Source organism: Engystomops pustulosus, unplaced genomic scaffold (genome assembly GCF_040894005.1).
Source record: "Engystomops pustulosus unplaced genomic scaffold, aEngPut4.maternal MAT_SCAFFOLD_401, whole genome shotgun sequence".
NCBI lineage: Eukaryota > Metazoa > Chordata > Amphibia > Anura > Leptodactylidae > Engystomops > Engystomops pustulosus.
Genome location: NW_027285280.1, coordinates 51,422 through 73,173, shown reverse-complemented (window position 1 = coordinate 73,173; position 21,752 = coordinate 51,422). Strand labels below are relative to the sequence as shown.

The 21,752-nt window shown below is 48.8% G+C and overlaps 1 protein-coding gene across 2 annotated transcripts in view; it reads right to left on the bottom strand.

Annotated features, from left to right (window-relative positions):
- Positions 1-1,357: 1,357 nt before the first annotated feature.
- Positions 1,358-21,752, bottom strand: part of LOC140111163 (dual specificity testis-specific protein kinase 1-like) — a 31,904-nt gene continuing 11,509 nt past the window's right edge. For both annotated transcript variants that reach the window (XM_072132339.1, XM_072132340.1), the window contains exons 3-10: positions 7,057-7,178; positions 6,809-6,857; positions 6,465-6,611; positions 6,301-6,383; positions 6,072-6,153; positions 5,909-5,992; positions 1,814-1,903; positions 1,358-1,585 (exon numbers count right to left, since the gene is read on the bottom strand). In XM_072132339.1, coding sequence (XP_071988440.1) covers positions 1,373-1,585; positions 1,814-1,903; positions 5,909-5,992; positions 6,072-6,153; positions 6,301-6,383; positions 6,465-6,611; positions 6,809-6,857; positions 7,057-7,178 — 870 coding nt within the window. In that variant the 3' untranslated portion in view covers positions 1,358-1,372. The remainder of the gene's footprint in view (positions 1,586-1,813; positions 1,904-5,908; positions 5,993-6,071; positions 6,154-6,300; positions 6,384-6,464; positions 6,612-6,808; positions 6,858-7,056; positions 7,179-21,752) is intronic.

The following is a 21,752-nucleotide window of genomic DNA, read 5'->3' as shown; positions in this document are numbered from 1 at the left end:
CAATGTAAACGGTTATGAATGGTCTTATGTGACACTGGGTGCCTCCTACATCCCTTTCATGTGCCTGTAGTTGTGTGACATTTACTGTCCAGTTCCGCAGGGCATTGAAGCCTCACATTTGTGCATTACTGCAGAATAATTATCAGGCGTTGTCTTAATTTGATGTCACAACATGAACAGCATGATGAGGAGTACTGTCTATATACCAATTCTGACGACAACCAGGAAATGTACCGGGTCATTCACAGATAAAACACCTGGTGCACATTTTGTCATTAAACTCCTTGTTAGACAACACAAAGTTGTGCAAAAAGTATTGATACAGGGAACAGTTGGACATGTGCAGTCTCAAGTTTAGAGAAGGCCACATTTAGTTCACTAGTAAAAGTTAGAAGGCATTAAGGGGTCCTCCTGAAATTTCACCCATGAGCCAAATATCCTTAACTTTTATTGTATGTAACCTAACAGAGAGATACATTACATCCGTTGTATAGGAAGATAGGTAAGTAGGAAAGGACTGACCTATGTAAGTGAGAAAGGAAGGCATAGAGGAGGAAGGCAAAGGGGAGAAATGCATTTTCTTGGGTGGTGGGACAATATGGCCCCCGCCCGCAGTTGCCCGTTCTTGCATATTCATACATATTGCAGTTGTTTAGTCACATGCTGGCCCATCAGGCGACTAGAGGGCTATAAGGCTTCACAGCAAAGGTGTTAGAGACTTCACCATGGGACAGCCCCATGTCTGATCATTCTCTTGGGATGGTGGGGGATTCTGACCAGACAACAGAGTTCTCAGTGTTTAATGCAGATGCAGTTATGTTCTCTTTGTCCCAATTCCAGGAGAGGTTTGAGATTCCCAGGGTCGTCGTGCACTTCTCATTGATAGGGGTTCTGAGGATTCAGGTCCCATTGGTCTTTTTTTCCATGGTCCACTTTTTGCCACTGTCTGAAAAGCAGCGGAGCGAGGCCTTGGTGACCCCACTTCATGTCTCTCCAGCGGCCAACAATGACATGACACATCTGGTCATCCTCCACCAATACAATCTGTCGCCCTACCACTTACACAAAATGGGTGACATTGTAAACTGTTGCATTCTACATGCCGCTCTTGTCACCTTTCGGCTATTGGGATTTGTCCCATGCTGGATATTGTCCCTGGGGACACCTAGATGAAAAAACATGGCCAGAACATGCCCAAATCCTTCTTCTGGAGGCGCCGTTTCTAGGCGAGAAAGGCTGTAGCTCCGAGCTGGATGGGGATCGTCCTCTGAGTGGTGCCCACCGGTTAATAACATGATACTTCTAGATAATATTATAAACTCCCTCAGAAAACCAGGGATCCCGGGTTCATGGGAACTTTGTATCTCCAATATTAATTTTTCATAAATTTCAATAAAATGAGATTAAAAAGAGTAGTAAGAATTGAAGGAACATGCACAAGGAGTAACGTGAACATCTCACCATGGACTGGGATTTTCAGCTCCGGCGCCTCCTTCCGGCAGGTCATGGGGGTTTCCATATCATCCAGGACGGCCTCCAGTCGCTGACTCACCTCAGTGAAGGACGGTCTGGACTCAGGATCCATCTACAGGCAGGAGGGAAACAATTCACCAGTCAGTTTTTCTAACAGACACTAGTCACAATCAGAGCTGGAGCCATAGTTCTGCTGATACATCACATCTTATACTCTGGTTACACCCAGAGCTGCATTCACTGTTCTGTTGCATCTTACTGCTTTGTGTACCACCCTCCGCTACATCTTCTGCCCACCAGCAATATCCCTGACCAATCACAAGGCAGCGCCAGCACCTACCCAGCAGCAGTGGCGGGCCAGCTGTAGGAAGGCAGGTGGGCAGTCAGACGGGACCATCTCCTGGAACGAACTGATATCCAAGCCAAAGTCCTGCAAAAAACAAAAAAGTCATGAGAGAAGAAGCGAGAAGTAGATATCCATTAAATAATGACAACATGTCCATTAGAGAGAGGTCCTCAGGATCAGGGGGGTCCAGCGGCCAGAATCCCACAGATTGGCGGCTGATAACAGACAATGTCAGTCTCTCATATTAAAGACGCATTTTATGGAAAGGTTATCAAGGTTTTCAGCCATGAAATCCACTTAACAAGTAATTCTACTCTCCTTGATCAGTCCCTTTAACTGTTGTATGAGAGAAAAATTAGTGATCTGGTCCAAGGAGTGTGGAGGGGGTGCTGGGGGGTTTTCATAAAAAAATATACATGCACATCCCATGTCCGGCCAGCCCTCTGGGTCACATCCAAGTCACATGAGACAATCCCGAGACCTCCATCCAAGTCACATGAGTCAATCCCGAGACCTCCATGAGAATAACACGCGACAAGCCCAAGACCACCATCCAAGTCACATGAGACAATCCCGAGACCTCCATGAGAATAACACGCGACAAGCCCGAGACCACCATCCAAGTCACATGAGACAATCCCGAGACCTCCATCCAAGTCACATCAGACAAGCCCGAGACCACCATCCAAGTCACATCAGAAAAGCCAAAGACCACCATCCAAGTCACATGAGACAAGCCCGCGACCGCCATCCAAGTCACATGAGACAAGCCCGCGACCGCCATCCAAGTCACATGAGACAAGCCCGAGACCTCCATGAGAATAACACGCGGCAAGCCCGAGACCACCATCCAAGTCACATGAGACAATCCCGAGACCTCCATGAGAATAACACGCGACAAGCCCGAGACCACCATCCAAGTCACATGAGACAATCCCGAGACCTCCATCCAAGTCACATGAGACAAGCCCGCGACCGCCATCCAAGTCACGAGACAAGCCCGCGACCGCCATCCAAGTCACATGAGACAAGCCCGCGACCGCCATCCAAGTCACATGAGACAAGCCCGCGACCGCCATCCAAGTCACATGAGACAAGCCCGCGACCGCCATCCAAGTCACATGAGACAAGCCCGCGACCGCCATCCAAGTCACATGAGACAAGCCCGCGACCGCCATCCAAGTCACATGAGACAAGCCCGCGACCGCCATCCAAGTCACATGAGACAAGCCCGCGACCGCCATCCAAGTCACATGAGACAAGCCCGCGACCGCCATCCAAGTCACATGAGACAAGCCCGCGACCACCATCCAAGTCACATGAGACAAGCCCGCGACCACATGAGACATCCAAGTCACATGAGATAAAACCCAGACCGCAATGTGTGTCACATGAGACATGTCTGAGACAGGATGATGAACACGGCTGATACGCCTCCCTGTGAGATGGGCATCACATGACTGACAGCATACACAGGAGAATCTCCCATCCTGACAGTACACAGAAGACTAATGTTTCCTTATGCAGCACCCCAGTGTAACCCCCCTGTGGAGTACCGTTACTACAGCAGCTACTGTGGAGTACCGTTACTATAGCGGCTACTGTGGAGTACCGTTACTACAGCGGCTACTGTGGAGTACCGTTACTACAGCGGCTACGGTGGAGTACCGTTACTACATCGGATACTGTGGAGTACCGTTACTACATCGGATACTGTGGAGTACCGTTACTTCAGTGGCTACTGTGGAGATTTAAAGAGCCAGCGCGCCGCTAATTGGTGCTGCCGGCCGTCTAACCTGATAAGTAGCCAGCCCCTTCTTCTGACCAGTGCTGGATCTTTGTGTATAGTCTGTTGTCACCTCCTGCTACTTTCCTGACCTCGATTCTCTGTCGCCTGTCCTGACCTTCCGCAACGTCCCCGACTCTGATCCTGTCCTTCTGCCTGACTATGACTCTGATTTTGCCTGCTGACTCTGTGCCTCGCCTTGGCCACCACCACAAGCAAAGTTGTGCCTGTCGAGCGACCTGGTGGTATCCCACCGCAGCAAGTCCAACCCGCTTTGCAGAGCGCTCTGGTGAAAACCGGGTGCCACTTATACCCCGCTCCCAGGTGTCGGCTTACGTCATTGCTCTCGGTGGATCAGTGGGTCCACCACCATCGACCCTGACATAAATCTTGGCTCTTCACCTGAAGCTATGAAGTAATCTTGATTCTGATAACTTATCTTTGTAGTCATCTTTCTTTAGTCCTCTGTTAAGGAGATTGCGCCGGTCTTGGACGCCATGTTACATACTTTCGGCCATTTTAAGGACTCAGCATTTATTTCACATCATTTGTTTAGTGAAAACTAAAGTTTGGGTGGGGTTTCTATTCAAACAAAGAAAGGTAGAAAACACAAAGACTTAGCCCTTGTTAGAACCACCTAGGGGAAGGTATTCAGGGGAGCACCTGGGCATTTTGTTTGTGTTAAGACAGCTAATGGTTCTACATTCCTTTGTGTGCTTGTATCCAATAGTGTTGCATTTCCGGGGTCAAACCACCCAATAGTAGTTGCCGCTTGTGTACTTGCACGCCCTAAGCAAAGTGTCTTATGACTTTCCATATAAGAGTTTCAGTGCCAAAAATAAAGTAGTCTTGAGCTAATCTTCAGTAAGGACAGTGCCTCTTTTCTGTGTTACTCAATCCATTCCAGTGATGGAAACAAAGACTATTATATTTCGAAAAATCACCTTTGCAATGGGGATGGTTTAAAAGCCTTCTGTATCCAAAGACCCTGATGGTCATCTCTTACACCTCTATGTAGAAATCCTAGGTCTGTTACCATATTCATCAGTAAGCTTGGTTCTGGTACTGTATGTATTTAGTATTCTTAATTCCTTCAACATATATGTATCAATTTTGGTTTTAGTAAGGCATCTATATAGTGAGCTGGGCTCAGAAGCTGCAGTGATGTAGTTAACCTGGTTCTCGTATTGTTTCTATGAGGTAAAATTGGTTCTTATGCATAATTGGAAAATTGGTATCTTATGCATAAAGTAAAATTGGTTCTGGTACCATATCTTTGCAGTAAGCTTGGTTCTGCTCCTATATCTTTGTAGTAAGCTTGGTTCTGCTTCTATATCTTTGTAGTAAGCTTGGTTCTGCTTCTATATCTTTGTAGTAAGCTTGATTCTGCTTCTATATCTTTGTAGTAAGCTTGGTTCTGCTTCTATATCTTTGTAGTAAGCTTGGTTCTGCTTCTATATCTTTGTAGTAAGCTTGGTTCTGCTTCTATATCTTTGTAGTAAGCTTGGTTCTGCTTCTATATCTTTGTAGTAAGCTTGGTTCTGCTTCTATATGTATGCAGTAAGCTTGGTTCTGCTTCTATATCTTTGTAGTAAGCTTGGTTCTGCTTCTATATCTTTGTAGTAAGCTTGGTTCTGCTTCTATATCTATGCAGTAAGCTTGGTTCTGCTTCTATATCTTTGTAGTAAGCTTGGTTCTGCTTCTATATCTTTGTAGTAAGCTTGGTTCTGCTTCTATATCTTTGTAGTAAGCTTGGTTCTGCTTCTATATCTTTGTAGTAAGCTTGGTTCTTCTTCTATATCTATGCAGTAAGCTTGGTTCTGATGATGTATCAGTGTGGAAGGATTACTTTTACGGTCACCACATAATATGTTTAGTTATGTTATAGTTTTGTTGTTGCTGTATTAATGCACAAAATATCAGATCTTTTAAAGTTACTCAGTTGATTTACTCACCTCAGTGCGGGGGAAGCAGTCGGGTGCGTGGTAGGTAGTCAGGGACTTAGATACTTACCTCATTGTGGGGGAGGTAGTCGGGTGCATAACAGGTAGTTAGGGATTTCGTCACTCACCTCAGTGCAGGGGAGGTAGTCGGGTGCACGGTAGGTAGCCAGGGACTTAGATACTTACCTCAGTGCGGGGGAGGTAGTCGGGTGCACGGTAGGTAGTCAAGGACTTAGCGACTTACCTCAGTGCGGGGGAGGTAGTCGGGTGCATGGTAGGTAGTCAGGGATTTCGTCACTCACCTCAGTGCGAGGGAGGTAGTCGGGTGCATGACAGGTAGTTAGGGATTTGGTCACTCACCTCAGTGCGGGGGAGGTAGTCGGGGTCCGCAGGGATCCGTGCGATTATCTCACATAATATGATTCCGAAGGCGAAGACGTCGGCCTGAGATGGGAGAGAAGAAAAAGGTGAGAGACGAAGCCAAAATCATCAAGAACGAGAAGCGGCAGCACCAGACACTTACCTTCTCATTGTAGACATCCCCCCGCAGGACCTCGGGGGCCATCCAATACGGGGAGCCCACCACTGACAGTGGCTCCGTCTGACTGCAAGAGAGAGCGCCAGGGGTGGAGTCAGCAGAGTATCGCGCCGAGTATAACACACAGAAGCTGCTGCAGGGCATCACTCTGTGGATTTCCCAGCATGCCCTGCTGTTATGGAAGGGGGCACCATTATTGAGGTTGGGCTCTCACCTGCGATCAGGGATTTTCTCAGCCAATCCGAAGTCGGCCACCACGGCGGAGAAGCCGCTGTCGTCACAGCGCACCAGGCAGTTCTAAGAGAGAGAAGCGTGGTGAGGACTGAGGAAACCTGGCAGCAGCAGCGAGCGGCCGAGCACTGGGCAGAGGGGTATTACCTTGGAGGTGAGGTCACGGTGGAAGACCCCCTTGGAGTGCAGGTAGCGCAGGCCGCGGGCGATGTCCAGGCTCAGCTTGACCCGCACGGACCAGGACAGGGGGTCCCCGCTCTGCAGCAGCTGCTCCAGGTTACCACCATTAATGTACTGGAAGGAGACGGGACGTGAGGACTCCCAGCATGCACCAGGCCTGCAATGTCATCTTAACTCTGTATCCATCCATTATACATGTATTACAAGAAACTCCAGACCAGAAAATGAGGCACAATAAACTGATACAGAGCTTGGAGAGGAGGAAATCCAGGAGCACCCCGTCACCCGCCTGCTGTTACCCCTCCACTTACCTCAGTGAGGGCATGAAGCTGCCCCTGCTGCACACACACACCCATGAACCTAGACGAGAGAGGAGGAGAGTGAGCCAAGGAAGAGCTCCGCCCACTACCGGGCGTAACTGCATCATCTGGGCAGGACATGGCAGAGAGGGGACATGTACCTCACGATATTGGGGTGATGGGGTACATAGGATAAGGGTGGCCTTTACCTCACATTGTTGGGGTGATGGGGTAGAACATGGGATGAGAATGAGCTTTACCTGAGGATATTGGGGTGACACAGCCGGTTCATGAGCTGCACCTCTCGGAGCATGTTGGCGCGGTTGCTCATCATCTTGTTCATCTTGAGCACCATGATCTGGCCGGATTGTCGATGCCGGACCTGGAGACACCGAGGAAAAGGAAAGATCAGAGAAAGGGGCTCAGGGCAGCCGAACCCCGACACTTCAATCTCTAAATTTACAGAAATTACTCGGCTTTTTATTGGCCACCATAGAACTAGAACTGTAATCATCTGTGATTATCCAGAACACAAATGTGCTGAATAATAATTATTAGTAACTGTATGAATGTGCTCATGGCTCCAGCAGAGCCTCCTTATAGATTATTATACGGCTGGAGAACATCCTCTGCAGTGACCACACGGTCAACATCTCCAACAATTTCGGGAAACAGTCCGTTTTGATGAAGAGTTTGGGGCTCCCCTCGTAATGCTGCACGCAGGCGTCTCCCCTCGTAATGCTGCACGCAGGCGTCTCCCCTCGTAATGCTGCACGCAGGCGTCTCCCCTCGTAATGCTGCACGCAGGCGTCTCCCCTCGTAATGCTGCACGCAGGCGTCTCCCCTCGTAATGCTGCACGCACGCGTCTCCCCTCGTAATGCTGCACGCACGCGTCTCCCCTCGTAATGCTGCACGCAGGCGTCTCCCTCGTAATGATGCACGCAGGCGTCTCCCCTCGACATTCCTTCCCATCTGATCTGTAGGGGAGGAGCTTCACTACTGAGCATGTACATAATGTGCAGTCATATTAATTTCAACTAAAACCCTTCACGATCCATAGATGAGGAATAGAACAGACATTTATAGGACATTGTTGTCGGATGAAAAAATATTCATCACAATCCGCAGTGAACTAATTGTAACTTATTACATATTTTCCATCCACCTGGTTGGTAGTTATGAGTAATCTACAGACTAACAATCTGATTCTAGGAGCCTTGATGACCCACGATAAGGTGGCGTGAAGGTCTGGAGATACCAGGATGAGGCCATTGTGGCGATGTGGACAGTCACATACAAGATAAAGGATTCTTCAGTTATATACTGTAACAGTCCAAGAATCCGGCATGTGGTTGTCTAATAATCCAGAACAGTAGAGGGAGGATTATAACATATAACATGATATAATCCAGAATATCTGACCATGTCCCCAGCATTACACAGCAGTAAGGACAGGAGGATGCTGCACCCTCCTCCAGCGCTGGCGCCAGTGCATACAGGTACTTTGCCCAGTGACAGGAGGCGTTGGCCCCACTGATAACACTGGAATGTGATGGGTGCAGCGGAAACCGAAATCACTGTGACCAGGGAGTAGTGACAGAGGGGTCAAAGCATCCATGCTGATTCCTGCTGGCTACCATAGAAAGGTGTCAGGACACAGGACATGGCAGCTCGCTGTGTATGGGGGGAGCAGTCACAGAAGGGTCAGAGCGCTCATGCTGACCCCTGAACACTGCTGGCTACCATAGAAAGGTGTCAGGACACAGGACATGGCAGCTCGCTGTGTATGGGGGGAGCAGTCACAGAAGGGTCAGAGCACCCATGCTGACCCCTGACCACTGCTGGCTATGATAGAAAGGTGTCAGGACACACAGAACATGGCAGCTCGCTGTGTATAGGGGGTGTAGTCACAGAGGGGTCAGAGCGCCCATGCTGACCCCTGACCACTGCTGGTTATGATAGAAAGGTGTCAGGACACAGGACATGGCAGCTCGCTGTGTATAGGGGGTGTAGTCACAGAGGGGTCAGAGCGCCCATGCTGACCCCTGACCACTGCTGGTTATGATAGAAAGGTGTCAGGACACAGGACATGGCAGCTCGCTGTGTATGGGGGGTGTAGTCACAGAGGGGTCAGAGCACCCATGCTGATCCCTGACCACTGCTGGCTATGATAGAAAGGTGCCAGGACACAGGACATGGCAGCTCGCTGTGTATGGGGGGTGTAGTCACAGAGAGGTCGGAGCACCCATGCTGACCCCTGACCACTGCTGGCTATGATGGAAAGGTGTCAGGTCACACAGGACATGGCAGCTCGCTGTGTATGGGGGGGTGTAGTCACAGAGGGGGCAGAGCGCCCATGCTGACCCCTGACCACTGCTGGCTATGATAGAAAGGTGTCAGGATACACAGGACATGGCAGCTCGCTGTGAATGGGGGTGTAGTCACAGAGGGGTCAGAGCACCCATGCTGACCCCTGACCACTGCTGGCTATGATAGAAAGGTGTCAGGACACACAGGACATGGCAGCTCGCTGTGTATGGGGGGTGTAGTCACAGAGAGTTTAGAGCACCCATGCTGACCCCTGACCACTGCCGGCTATGATAGAAAGGTGTCAGGACACACAGGACATGGCAGCTCGCTGTGTATGGGGGGTGTAGTCACAGAGGGGGCAGAGCACCCATGCTGACCCCTGACCACTGTTGGCTATGATAGAAAGGTGCCAGGACACAGGACATGGCAGCTCGCTGTGTATCGGGGGTGTAGTCACAGAGGGGTCAGAGCACCCATGCTGACCCCTGACCACTGCTGGCTATGATAGAAAGGTGTCAGGACACAGGACATAACAGCTCCCTGTGTATGGGGGGTGTAGTCACAGAGGGGGCAGAGCGCCCATGCTGACCCCTGACCACTGCTGGCTATGATAGAAAGGTGTCAGGACACACAGGACATGGCAGCTCGCTGTGTATGGGGGGTGTAATCACAGAGGGGTCAGAACGCCCATGCTGACCCCTGACCACTGCTGGTTATGATAGAAAGGTGTCAGGACACACAGGACATGGCAGCTCGCTGTGTATGGGGGTGTAGTCACAGAGGGGTCAGAGCGCTCATGCTGACCCCTGACCACTGCTGGCTATGATAGAAAGGTGTCAGGACACAGGACATGGCAGCTTGCTGTGTATGGGGATGTAGTCACAGAGGGGTCAGAGCACCCATGCTGACCCCTGACCACTGCTGGCTATGATAGAAAGGTGTCAGGACACACAGAACATGGCAGCTCGCTGTGTATGGGGGTGTAGTCACGGAGGGGTCAGAGCGCCCATGCTGACCCCTGACCACTGCTGGCTATGATAGAAAGGTGTCAGGACACACAGGACATGGCAGCTCGCTGTGTATGGGAGGTGTAGTCACAGAGAGGTCGGAGCACCCATGCTGACCCCTGACCACTGCTGGCTATGATGGAAAGGTGTCAGGTCACACAGGACATGGCAGCTCGCTGTGTATGGGGGGTGTAGTCACAGAGGTGTCAGAGCTCCCATGCTGACCCCTGACCACTGCTGGCTATGATAGAAAGGTGTCAGGACACGCAGGACATGGCAGCTCGCTGTGTATCGGGGGTGTAGTCACAGAGGGGTCAGAGCACCCATGCTGACCCCTGACCACTGTTGGCTATGATAGAAAGGTGCCAGGACACAGGACATGGCAGCTCGCTGTGTATCGGGGGTGTAGTCACAGAGGGGTCAGAGCACCCATGCTGACCCCTGACCACTGCTGGCTATGATAGAAAGGTGTCAGGACACAGGACATAACAGCTCCCTGTGTATGGGGGGTGTAGTCACAGAGGGGGCAGAGCGCCCATGCTGACCCCTGACCACTGCTGGCTATGATAGAAAGGTGTCAGGACACACAGGACATGGCAGCTCGCTGTGTATGGGGGGTGTAATCACAGAGGGGTCAGAACACCCATGCTGACCCCTGACCACTGCTGGTTATGATAGAAAGGTGTCAGGACACACAGGACATGGCAGCTCGCTGTGTATGGGGGTGTAGTCACAGAGGGGTCAGAGCGCTCATGCTGACCCCTGACCACTGCTGGCTATGATAGAAAGGTGTCGGGACACACAGGACATGGCAGCTCGCTGTGTATGGGGGGTGTAGTCACAGAGGGGTCATAGCACCCATGCTGACCCCTGACCACTGCTGGCTATGATAGAAAGGTGTCAGGACACATAGGACATGGCAGCTCGCTGTGTATGGGGGGTGTAGTCACAGAGGGGTCAGAGCGCCCATGCTGACCCCTGACCACTGCTGGCTATGATAGAAAGGTGTCAGGACACAGGACATGGCAGCTCGCTGTGTATGGGGGGTGTAGTCACACAGAGGTCAGAGCTCCCATGCTGACCCCTGCTGGCTATGATAGAAAAGTGTCAGGACACACAGGACATGGCAGCTCGCTGTGTATGCCGGGTGTAGTCACAGAGGGGTCAGAGCACCCATGCTGACCCCTGACCACTGCTGGCTATGATAGAAAGGTGTCAGGACACAGGACATGGCAGCTCGCTGTGCATGGGGGTGTAGTCACAGAGGGTCAGAGCGCCAATGCTGACCCCTGACCACTGCTGGCTATGATAGAAAGGTGTCAGGACACAGGACATGGCAGCTAGCTGTGTATGGGGGTGTAGTCACAGAGGGGTCAGTGCGCCCATGCTGACCCCTGACCACTGCTGGCTATGATAGAAAGGTGTCAGGACACACAGGACATGGCAGCTCGCTGTGTATGGGGGGTGTAGTCACAGAGGGGTCAGAGCGCCCATGCTGACCCCTGACCACTGCTGGCTATGATAGAAAGGTGTCAGGACACAGGACATGGCAGCTCGCTGTGTATAGGGGTGTAGTCACAGAGGGGTCAGAGCGCTCATGCTGATCCCTGACCACTGCTGGCTATGATAGAAAGGTGTCAGGACACAGGACATGGCAGCTCGCTGTGTATAGGGGTGTAGTCACAGAGGGGTCAGAGCACCCATGCTGACCCCTTACCACTGTTGGCTATGATAGAAAGGTGTCAGGACACACAGGACATGGCAGCTCGCTGTGTATGGGAGGTGTAGTCACAGAGGGGTCAGAGCCTCCATGCTGACCCCTGACCATTGCTGGCTATGATATAAAGGTGTCAGGACACAGGACATGGCAGCTCGCTGTGTATGGGGAATGTAGTCACAGAGGGGTCAGAGCACCCATGCTGACCTCTGACCACTGCTGGCTATGATAGAAAGGTGTCAGGACACAGGACATGGCAGCTCACTGTGTATGGGGGGTGTAGTCACAGAGGGGTCAGAGCGCCCATGCTGACTCCTGACCACTGCTGGCTATGATAGAAAGGTGTCAGGACACAGGACATGGCAGCTCGCTGTGTATGGGGGATGTAGTCACAGAGGGGTCAGAGCGCCCATGATGACCCCTGACCACTACTGGCTATGATAGAAAGGTGTCAGGACACACAGGACATGGCAGCTCGCTGTGTATGGGGGGTGTAGTCACAGAGAGGTCAGAGCACCCATGATGACCCCTGACCACTGCTGGCTATGATAGAAAGGTGTCAGGACACACAGGACATGGCAGCTCGCTGTGTATAGGGGGTGTAGTCACAGAGGTCAGCCCATGCTGACATATAAGAGATAATCATAGAGATATATAAGATTGGGAGCTCTTGGGGTCAGAAATGATATAATCTGTATGAGATATGGAGGCCTTCCATTGGTGGGAGTGCAGCTGGAGCAGCATTTAGTGATTCGCTCCTTATTTGTTCAGATCCGTGTCCATCTGAGTCACTTTTCCCGGCCGGGTGTCTCTGTGCAGCTGCCACTGACATCACTCCCCCCAGACAGCGGCCGCCAGAGCCCCTCATATCGAATAATGCCGGTCACATGACCCTGTCCCTGCAGGCACTGGCCGGGTGCCTGTTATTTTCCAGACTGCACTCGGAGTACAGCACCCGGTCACATGACCCGTCAGCCGCAGATGTATACAGATAATAGGGGGAGGCGTTATCCTCGGGGGACGGGCTTCTGCACATAAGGTTTATCAATGTGACACATGAGGTGGCAACGTCTGCAGTGGACATGTGACTCTTTAGGGAAAATGTTGCACCAAAGATGCTACAACGCTACAACTGTGAGAAACCTGACACAACTACGATACCCCCCCTCCCCCCAATACACGGATGGAGCACGAATACAATGCACATAACTACCGAAAGCCAAGAAGAAACCTCCATCAACACAAGAGACCTTCAAGGGATGGGTCCAAAAACAACCAACCAGGATATCCCCGAGAGCAACGTGAAGGGGTGGAAGAGGATATCACAGCATGTGACTACCGAGAGGATATCCCTGACTACTGGATGTAACCAGTGAGAGGATATCCCTGACTACTGGATGTAACCAGTGAGAGGATATCCCTGACTACTGGATGTAACCAGAGAGAGGATATCCCTGACTACTGGATGTAACCAGAGAGAGGATATCCCTGACTACTGGATGTAACCAGAGAGAGGATATCCCTGACTACTGGATGTAACCAGAGAGAGGATATCCCTGACTACTGGATGTAACCAGTGAGAGGATATCCCTCACTACTGTATGTAACAAGACAGAGGATATCCCTGACTACTCGATGTAACCAGAGAGAGGATATCCCTGACTACTGGATGTAAGCAGAAAGAGGACATCCCTGACTACTGGATGTAAGCAGAGAGAGGATATCCCTGACTACTGGATGTAAGCAGAGAGAGGATATCCATGACTACTGGATGTAAGCAGAGAGAGGATATCCCTGACTACTGGATGTAAGCAGAGAGAGGATATCCATGACTACTGGATGTAACCAGAGAGAGGATATCCATGACTACTGGATGTAACCAGAGAGAGGATATCCCTGGCTACTGGATGTAACCAGTGAGAGGATATCCCTGACTACTGGATGTAATCAGTGAGAGGATATCCCTGACTACTGGATGTAATCAGAGAGAGGATATCCCTGACTACTGGATGTAATCAGAGAGAGTATATCCCTCACTACTGGATGTAACCAGAGAGAGGATATCCCTGACTACTGGATGTAACCAGAGAGAGGATATCCCTGACTACTGGATGTAACCAGAGAGAGAGGATATCCCTGACTACTGGATGTAACCAGAGAGAGGATATCCCTCACTACTGGATGTAACCAGAAAGAGGATATCCCTCACTACTGGATGTAACCAGAAAGAGGATATCCCTCACTACTGATGTAACCAGAGAGAGGATATCCCTAACTACTGGATGTAAGCAGAGAGAGGATATCCATGACTACTGGATGTAAGCAGAGAGAGGATATCCATGACTACTGGATGTAAGCAGAGAGAGGATATCCATGACTACTGGATGTAACCAGTGAGAGGATATCCCTAACTACTGGATGTAAGCAGAGAGAGGATATCCATGACTACTGGATGTAAGCAGAGAGAGGATATCCATGACTACTGGATGTAAGCAGAGAGAGGATATCCATGACTACTGGATGTAAGCAGAGAGAGGATATCCATGACTACTGTATGTAACCAGAGAGAGGGTATCCCTGACTACTGTATGTAACAAGACAGAGGATATCCCTGACTACTGGATGTAACCAGACAGAGGATATCCCTGACTACTGGATGTAACCAGACAGAGGATATCCCTGACTACTGGATGTAACCAGAGAGAGGATATCCCTGACTACTGGATCTAACCAGAGAGAGGATATCCCTGGCTACTGGATGTAACCAGTAAGAGGATATCCCTGACTACTGGATGTAACCAGAGAGAGGGTATCCCTGACTACTGGATGTAACCAGTAAGAGGATATCCCTGACTACTGGATGTAACCAGTGAGAGGATATCCCTGACTACTTTATGTAATCAGAGAGAGGATATCACTGACTACTGGATGTAATCAGAGAGAGGATATCACTGACTACTGGATGTTATTAGAGAGAGGATATCCCTGACTACTGGATCTAACCAGAAAGAGGATATCCCTGGCTACTGGATGTAACCAGTGAGAGGATATCCCTGGCTACTGGATGTAACCAGTGAGAGGATATCCCTGGCTACTGGATGTAACCAGTGAGGATATCCCTGACTACTGGATGTAATCAGTGAGAGGATATCCCTGACTACTGGATGTAATCAGAGAGAGGATATCCCTGACTACTGGATGTAATCAGAGAGAGGATATCTCTGACTACTGGATGTAACCAGAGAGAGGATATCCCTGACTACTGGATGTAACCAGAAAGAGGATATCCCTCTCTACTGGATGTAACCAGAGAGAGGATATCCCTGACTACTGGATGTAACCAGAGAGAGAGGATATCCCTGACTACTGGATGTAACCAGAGAGAGGATATCCCTGACTACTGTATGTAACCAGAGAGGGGATATCCCTGACTACTGTATGTAACCAGTGAGAGGATATCCCTGACTACTGGATGTAACCAGAGAGAGGATATCCCTGACTACTGGATGTAACAAGACAGAGGATATCCCTAACTACTGGATGTAACCCATGAGGCCAGTAATTGATAATATCTGTGAGCTTTAGAGAGCACTGGATCGGGTGCAGTGTTCTATGCTGTTGGCAATGATCCATTTCATGGTAACAAGTGAATGGTTAATGATTTATTAGTAGGGGCAGAGTTCTCACACGGTGAAAAAGTCAGGCCTATCGTGATTATATGATCCAGCACAACATCTGCACCATAATCACCGACCCGAAAGCCTAGTAACCTGATCGTGCATGTCACATGAGACTCTGTGCCGAAGGTTCCCGATTATGAATGGTCAAACATCTAAACCTGATAAATGCAGAAAAATTATTTTGATACTACACATAAAAGGTTAGTCAAAACTGTACCAATAAATCAATACAGATGGGGGACACCGAGTGCTCCTCTCACCTAGTTCAAGGGTCAAGGGTAACAAAACCAAAAAAGAGCACACGAGAGGAATGACATGCACAGTAAATGTAGAAAATTAATAAACATATTTTATTGATCAAAATTTATAGTAAAATTACATACATTAAAAATATGGCTTCAGGAGAGACCAGAGTTCACATAAACAGCAGCCATGGTACACAGGATCAATATTTAATATAGGCATAATAGGGTAACCAACCATTGCTACCTGTGCCCATCCAGACCACCAATAACAATCATCGTTCAGATACAGTGTAGTAACGCCAAAATAGACCGCATGCATGCATTAATGAAGTATAGTGGTCTGGGTCCTTGAGTCCATGGTTACCTGGCCTGCAAGAGTCCCCCAACGCGCGTTTCAACCCGCCGCTCTTTCTCAAGGGGTGATGTGACAAACGCTAGATCGGACATATAACCCGGACCTGACCAATGAACAGTCAGGAGCAATCGTGAGCAGTAGTACACCTCGGCTAGCCCGTACCTGCGCTCGCGAGCGGGGCCAGGCAGTGACGTCACAGAGGCGGTGGCATCACCGAGTCATGTGACGGCAGCACCACGCCCCCCGCCCGAGAGCCGCAGGACCTGGAAAGCCAGGCATGCGCACATCAGGATAGCCTGCGGGAACCGCTGTGATGCTCAAGACAAGAATGACAGGTAATGTAAACGGTCAACAAAGAGGTACCGATGGTATGTAACCAAGTCTTAGGCACAGATTATACATGTGTGTCATTTATCAGACAAAGTAAAACCCTATAGTAAGCATCAGCGAGCGCAACCCAGATATTGTGTGTGTAAATCATAATAATTGAAAAGAGTAGTGTTGGGATGTGTAGGAATGGGAGTCACTGAATGGGATGCATCATGTATTGGACCTAGGGATGAAAAGTATCAGAAGTGCATGGGGAACAATATTCACAACATGGATGAAATGTATGGAAATTGTTCATCAGTGTGTGAAATGATCGCTGAATCGAATGCATTGTGATAATGTGATAATGTGAACTGTGTTGTGAAGGAGGTGAAGGAGTGGGAATGCGTGGATGGCTGGTGGGAGGTGAGTGTTGGTGTTGTTGAAGTGCCACGAAACGCAGTTGTGCAATACGTGAAAAGTGACAAGCAAACGGTGAACACATAAGGAAAAAACCACCAAGTGAACAGAGGGTCACACGTGCACAGCATGAAGTGCCAAATACTTATCGCAAGTTACGGTCAGTCGCAGTTGATTCTCTAAATCACAAGCAAGCTCGTCATCGCTTTGGACCTGTTTAGGGTGAGATGCAGAGACACATATATCCTAGGGTGCCCTGACGAAGTACCTCGTCACTTAAAGAGTCACAATGCCTCTAATCCAAACTTATTGAAGGTTCGCGGGATCGATCATGTGAACCTGGACATGAGAGGCGGAGCCCTTAAACGAAAACTGATGCAAATTGAATCCAAATGGATTTGGACATTAAAGACAGTGCACCCATTGGGTCTCAATGAAAATTTCGGCTTCTCTGCTTTTCTTTAACAGCCAACCAGCTCTTGCCCATTGCCCACCAGACCTGTTTACATGGTTCACATGTTTACACTTGTTTGATTTTATGTATGTTTTTAAAATTTGTCTGGCTTATTGTGTCTGTAATATGCGTTGAACAACTAATGCTTTTTGCTACTTACCCGGATATGTTTCCTGGACTTGACCAGGTCTTAATAGAGCTACTGCAGAGTATGTGTGAGACCAAATAGACTTCTCTCAGGGCACCCTAGGATATATGTGTCTCTGCATCTCACCCTAAACAGGTCCAAAGCGATGACGAGCTTGCTTGTGATTTAGAGAATCAACTGCGACTGACCGTAACTTGCTCACGATTGCTCCTGACTGTTCATTGGTCAGGTCCGGGTTATATGTCCGATATAGCGCTTGTCACATCAACCCTTGAGAAAGAGCGGCGGGTTGAAACGCGCGTTGGGGGACTCTTGCAAGCCAGGTAACTATGGACTCAAGGACCCAGACCACTATACTTCATTAATGCATGCATGCGGTCTATTTTGGCGTTACTACACTGTATCTGAACGATGATTGTTATTGGTGGTCTGGATGGGCACAGGTAGCAATGGTTGGTTACCCTATTATACCTATATTAAATATTGATCCTGTGTACCATGGCTGCTGCTTATGTGAACTCTGGTCTCTCCTGAAGCCATATTTTTAATGTATGTAATTTTACTATAAATTTTGATCAATAAAATATGTTTATTAATTTTCTACATTTACTGTGCATGTCATTCCTCTCGTGTGCTCTTTTTTGGTTTTGTTACTAAACATCTAAACCTGGTCAACCCCTTTCTATATAGGGGGAAGTGACATCACTATAATAACCTACCTGGAGTATGGGTTGGTGACCATTAGTGTAAAGTGGTGGCCAAATGGTTTTCCTAAATGAGGAGTCTTTTTAGGACCTTTGAGAAGAGTTTGGCCACCACAGCACTCCCGAGGCCATGGGAGTTCAGTAAAGGTGCTCTTGCATCTTAGTTGTCGCTCTACCATCACTGTTGTATTTGTTTTACTTCAGTTCCCACCATAAGATACAAAAACTTGCCTTAGTCTTGATAGTTGTTGGTCTGATACCAGGGAGTAAAACTCTCCAAAAAGGTCCCCAAACTTGGGGTGCTAGAGGAAGTGGTCCGCAGATTACTAAGGGACTACAGTAACATGTGACACTACATGACGGGGATAGACTCCACTGCACAGCAGATTATACAGGAGAAACAAAAGCCTGATGCTCCAGCACGTCATCCTCGTAACGCTGAGCCAATGCATAATTCATTATGATTACCAGCCGCCGAACACTAGACCTAACAAGGCAGGTGTGGACCCACTGACAGGGGACCGGGGACCACTGCTGAGGGTGTAAGAGACCACTGCTTGTCCCACTTTCACAGGGGTCAAGACTTCATTAATGGGAACCACAGTGCACTACCCTGAAGTGGTCAGGAGCGGTGGCTGACCTGATGGATTACGATACACCCAAAGATGTGGTCAGGAAACACGCCAGGGTGGATGCAGGTGTACCATAAGAAGTTATACAGGCAGAGGTCAGAGGGGGGGGGGGCAGAACAGGGGTGCAAAGGGTTAACTGGACTGAGATCAAAACATGGACAAACTGATACGACTTGCGATGCTGATGGAGCCCCTGGAGGAAATGATACGTAATGATCTAGATATGGAGGGGGTGGCAGCGAGAGGGACACAACACAAGGTGGGGCTCTTTGCCGACGTTGTGATTTTAACCCTCACTTTTCCCCAGTCTCGCTTAGAGCAACACAATCATCGCTTAGAGAGTTTGGCCAAGTGACTTACTATAAAGTAAATGAGAGAAAATCTCAGATCTTAGGTATAAATGTCCCACAACAACTGAAGAGAGAGATAATGAGTTCCCCTTTCAGTGGGCGAAATTAGCAAATGTTACTTTCTCGTCACTTATTGCAGACCTCCATGAGGAACTAGAGAAGGCACTCAGAAGACTGTACTGTCCCCCTATTTATTTCTGGTGCTGTAGTGAAACACGTCACCTACAAAGATACAATGATTACACAGCCATAGTGGGCAAAAAAGTCTGGGAATACTGAATACTATGATAATCCCAAAAAGGGAAATTGTTCTTTTTGATCAAAGTTTTTATCCATCTTTCTATCTATCGGTATCTTCCATCTGGACGGAGGTCTTTCTGCTTTGCTCTCAATTAACAATAAAGCCGATATAAACCTTGCATTAGCGATACTGGGACATATTCTTGCAAGAAAATGGAAATCAATTCCTCCCGCTAATATGAGCTCACGGAGAGATCTAAACATTGTACTTTCCTCTCTTTCCTCTTCTCACGCCACTTGGCACCCATGGACCACACCCAATCTCTCTCCGCTGTGTCTTATCATGTAGAGCCTCCCCTAACACAATAACATAGTTTAAAACCGATGGCGTACAAGGGTGTTAGGTGTACCCGACTCCGGTAAAATACTCCTGAGGACTGGGTTTGTTGGTTTTATTTTGACATATTCTGTTCTCTCTTTTTTCTACTCAATGTGATGTACAACTGGTAGTAACATAGAAGACACACAGATCTGTCTGACTACTTCCCATATATCAGACGCTTATACTACGGCACCGCACTCGGTATTGACCTGTACCAGTGATTATTGTGTAGCGATGGCTATAACATGTATTATTGATCTAGAGATCTATCATTGTACTGTATGTCGTCTCATTCTAAGGAAAAGAAAACATTTTAAACAAAAATTTATACTTTAAAATGAAAAGAAATTTGACAAACTACATTACTCACAAAGAGTTAGATATATTTGTCTTATGGGTGAAGTTTCGGGATGAACCTAAAAGGTCCTCTAACCTTTACAGGTGACCCGATTGTGACCTCTAAACTCTGGAACGCGCATGTCCAATTGTTCAGCGTTTCATTACTTTTGCACAATTTGCTGTTCTCTTACATGACACTTGGCAGCATTCACACCAGCTGTTGGATTCATGAATTGTCCGATAGTTAATTTCCCAGTTCAATTACAATTGGCATTTAAAAAGTCCTCCTCATCATGCTGTAAATATGTTGACAAGATGACACCAATTGATCAGCAGTACCGCACCAGATTGAGGCTTCAAGCTGGATGTTCTCAGGGTGTAATTTGTTTGGAGTGGTGTATATAGAAACCTAATTGCTCAGAAAAACTTCCCATAGGGCCAGGTGTCAAAAGTTAGCCTGAACATCCTACTGGTGTGGTGACCTCAGGCTTCGATACCTCTGGCCCCAATTTATCACATAGACCCCTCCAAATTGTAGATTATATTCTGCCTCTATATTGCTCACATCCACCTCCTCGGACCTGTGGATTGTCTTCATCATTCATATGGTATACATCCCGGCTATGCTGTGAATAAGCAGTTGTGCGTCGTATATGAAGGACGTAGACCAAGGACAATGCCGGATGATAAGAGTCATATGTGGCCTCATGTGTATAGAGGGAGCAGAGCAGTCCTCCCTCTGACTGGACAAGGGTGGGGTTCTCTAGGGTCACATACAGTCAGAGCTGCCAGGAGAGGAAATCTAGATGGGGAAAATATGAGACCAGTAACTTCTTGCAAGAGAAGACTGTATCCAGGATCTGCCCGGTGATGTCCTGCAGGAGAGGACACTATGCAGGATCTACCAGGCGATGTCCTGCAGGAGAGGACACTATGCAGGATCTACCAGGCGATGTCCTGCAGGAGAGGACAGTATCCAGGAACTGCCCAGTGATATCCTGCAGGAGACGACAGTATCCAGGAACTGCCCGGTGATGTCCTGCAGGAGAGGACAGTATCCAGGAACTGCCCAGTGATATCTTGCAGAAGAGGACAGTATCCAGGATCTGCCCGGTGATATCCTGCAGGAGAGGACAGTATCCAGGATCTGCCCAGTGATATCCTGCAGGAGAGGACAGTATCCAGGATCTGCCCGGTGATATCCTGCAGGAGAGAACAGTATCCAGGATCTGCCCGGTGATATCCTGCAGGAGAGGACAGTATCCAGGATCTGCCCGGTGATATCCTGCAGGAGAGGACAGTATCCAGGATCTGCCCAGTGATATCCTGCAGGAGAGGACAGTATCCAGGATCTGCCCGGTGATATCCTGCAGGAGAGGACAGTATCCAGGATCTGCCGGGTGATGTCCTGCAGGAGAGGACAGTATCCAGGAACTGCCCAGTGATATCCTGCAGAAGAGAACAGTATCCAGGATCTGCCCGGTGATGTCCTCCAGGAGAGGACTGTATCCAGGATCTGCCCAGTGATATCCTGCAGGAGAGGACACTATGCAGGATCTGCCAGGCGATGTCCTGCAGGAGAGGACAGTATCCAGAATCTGCCTGGTGATATCCTGCAGGAGAGGACAGTGTCCAGGATCTGCCCGGTGATATCCTGCAGGAG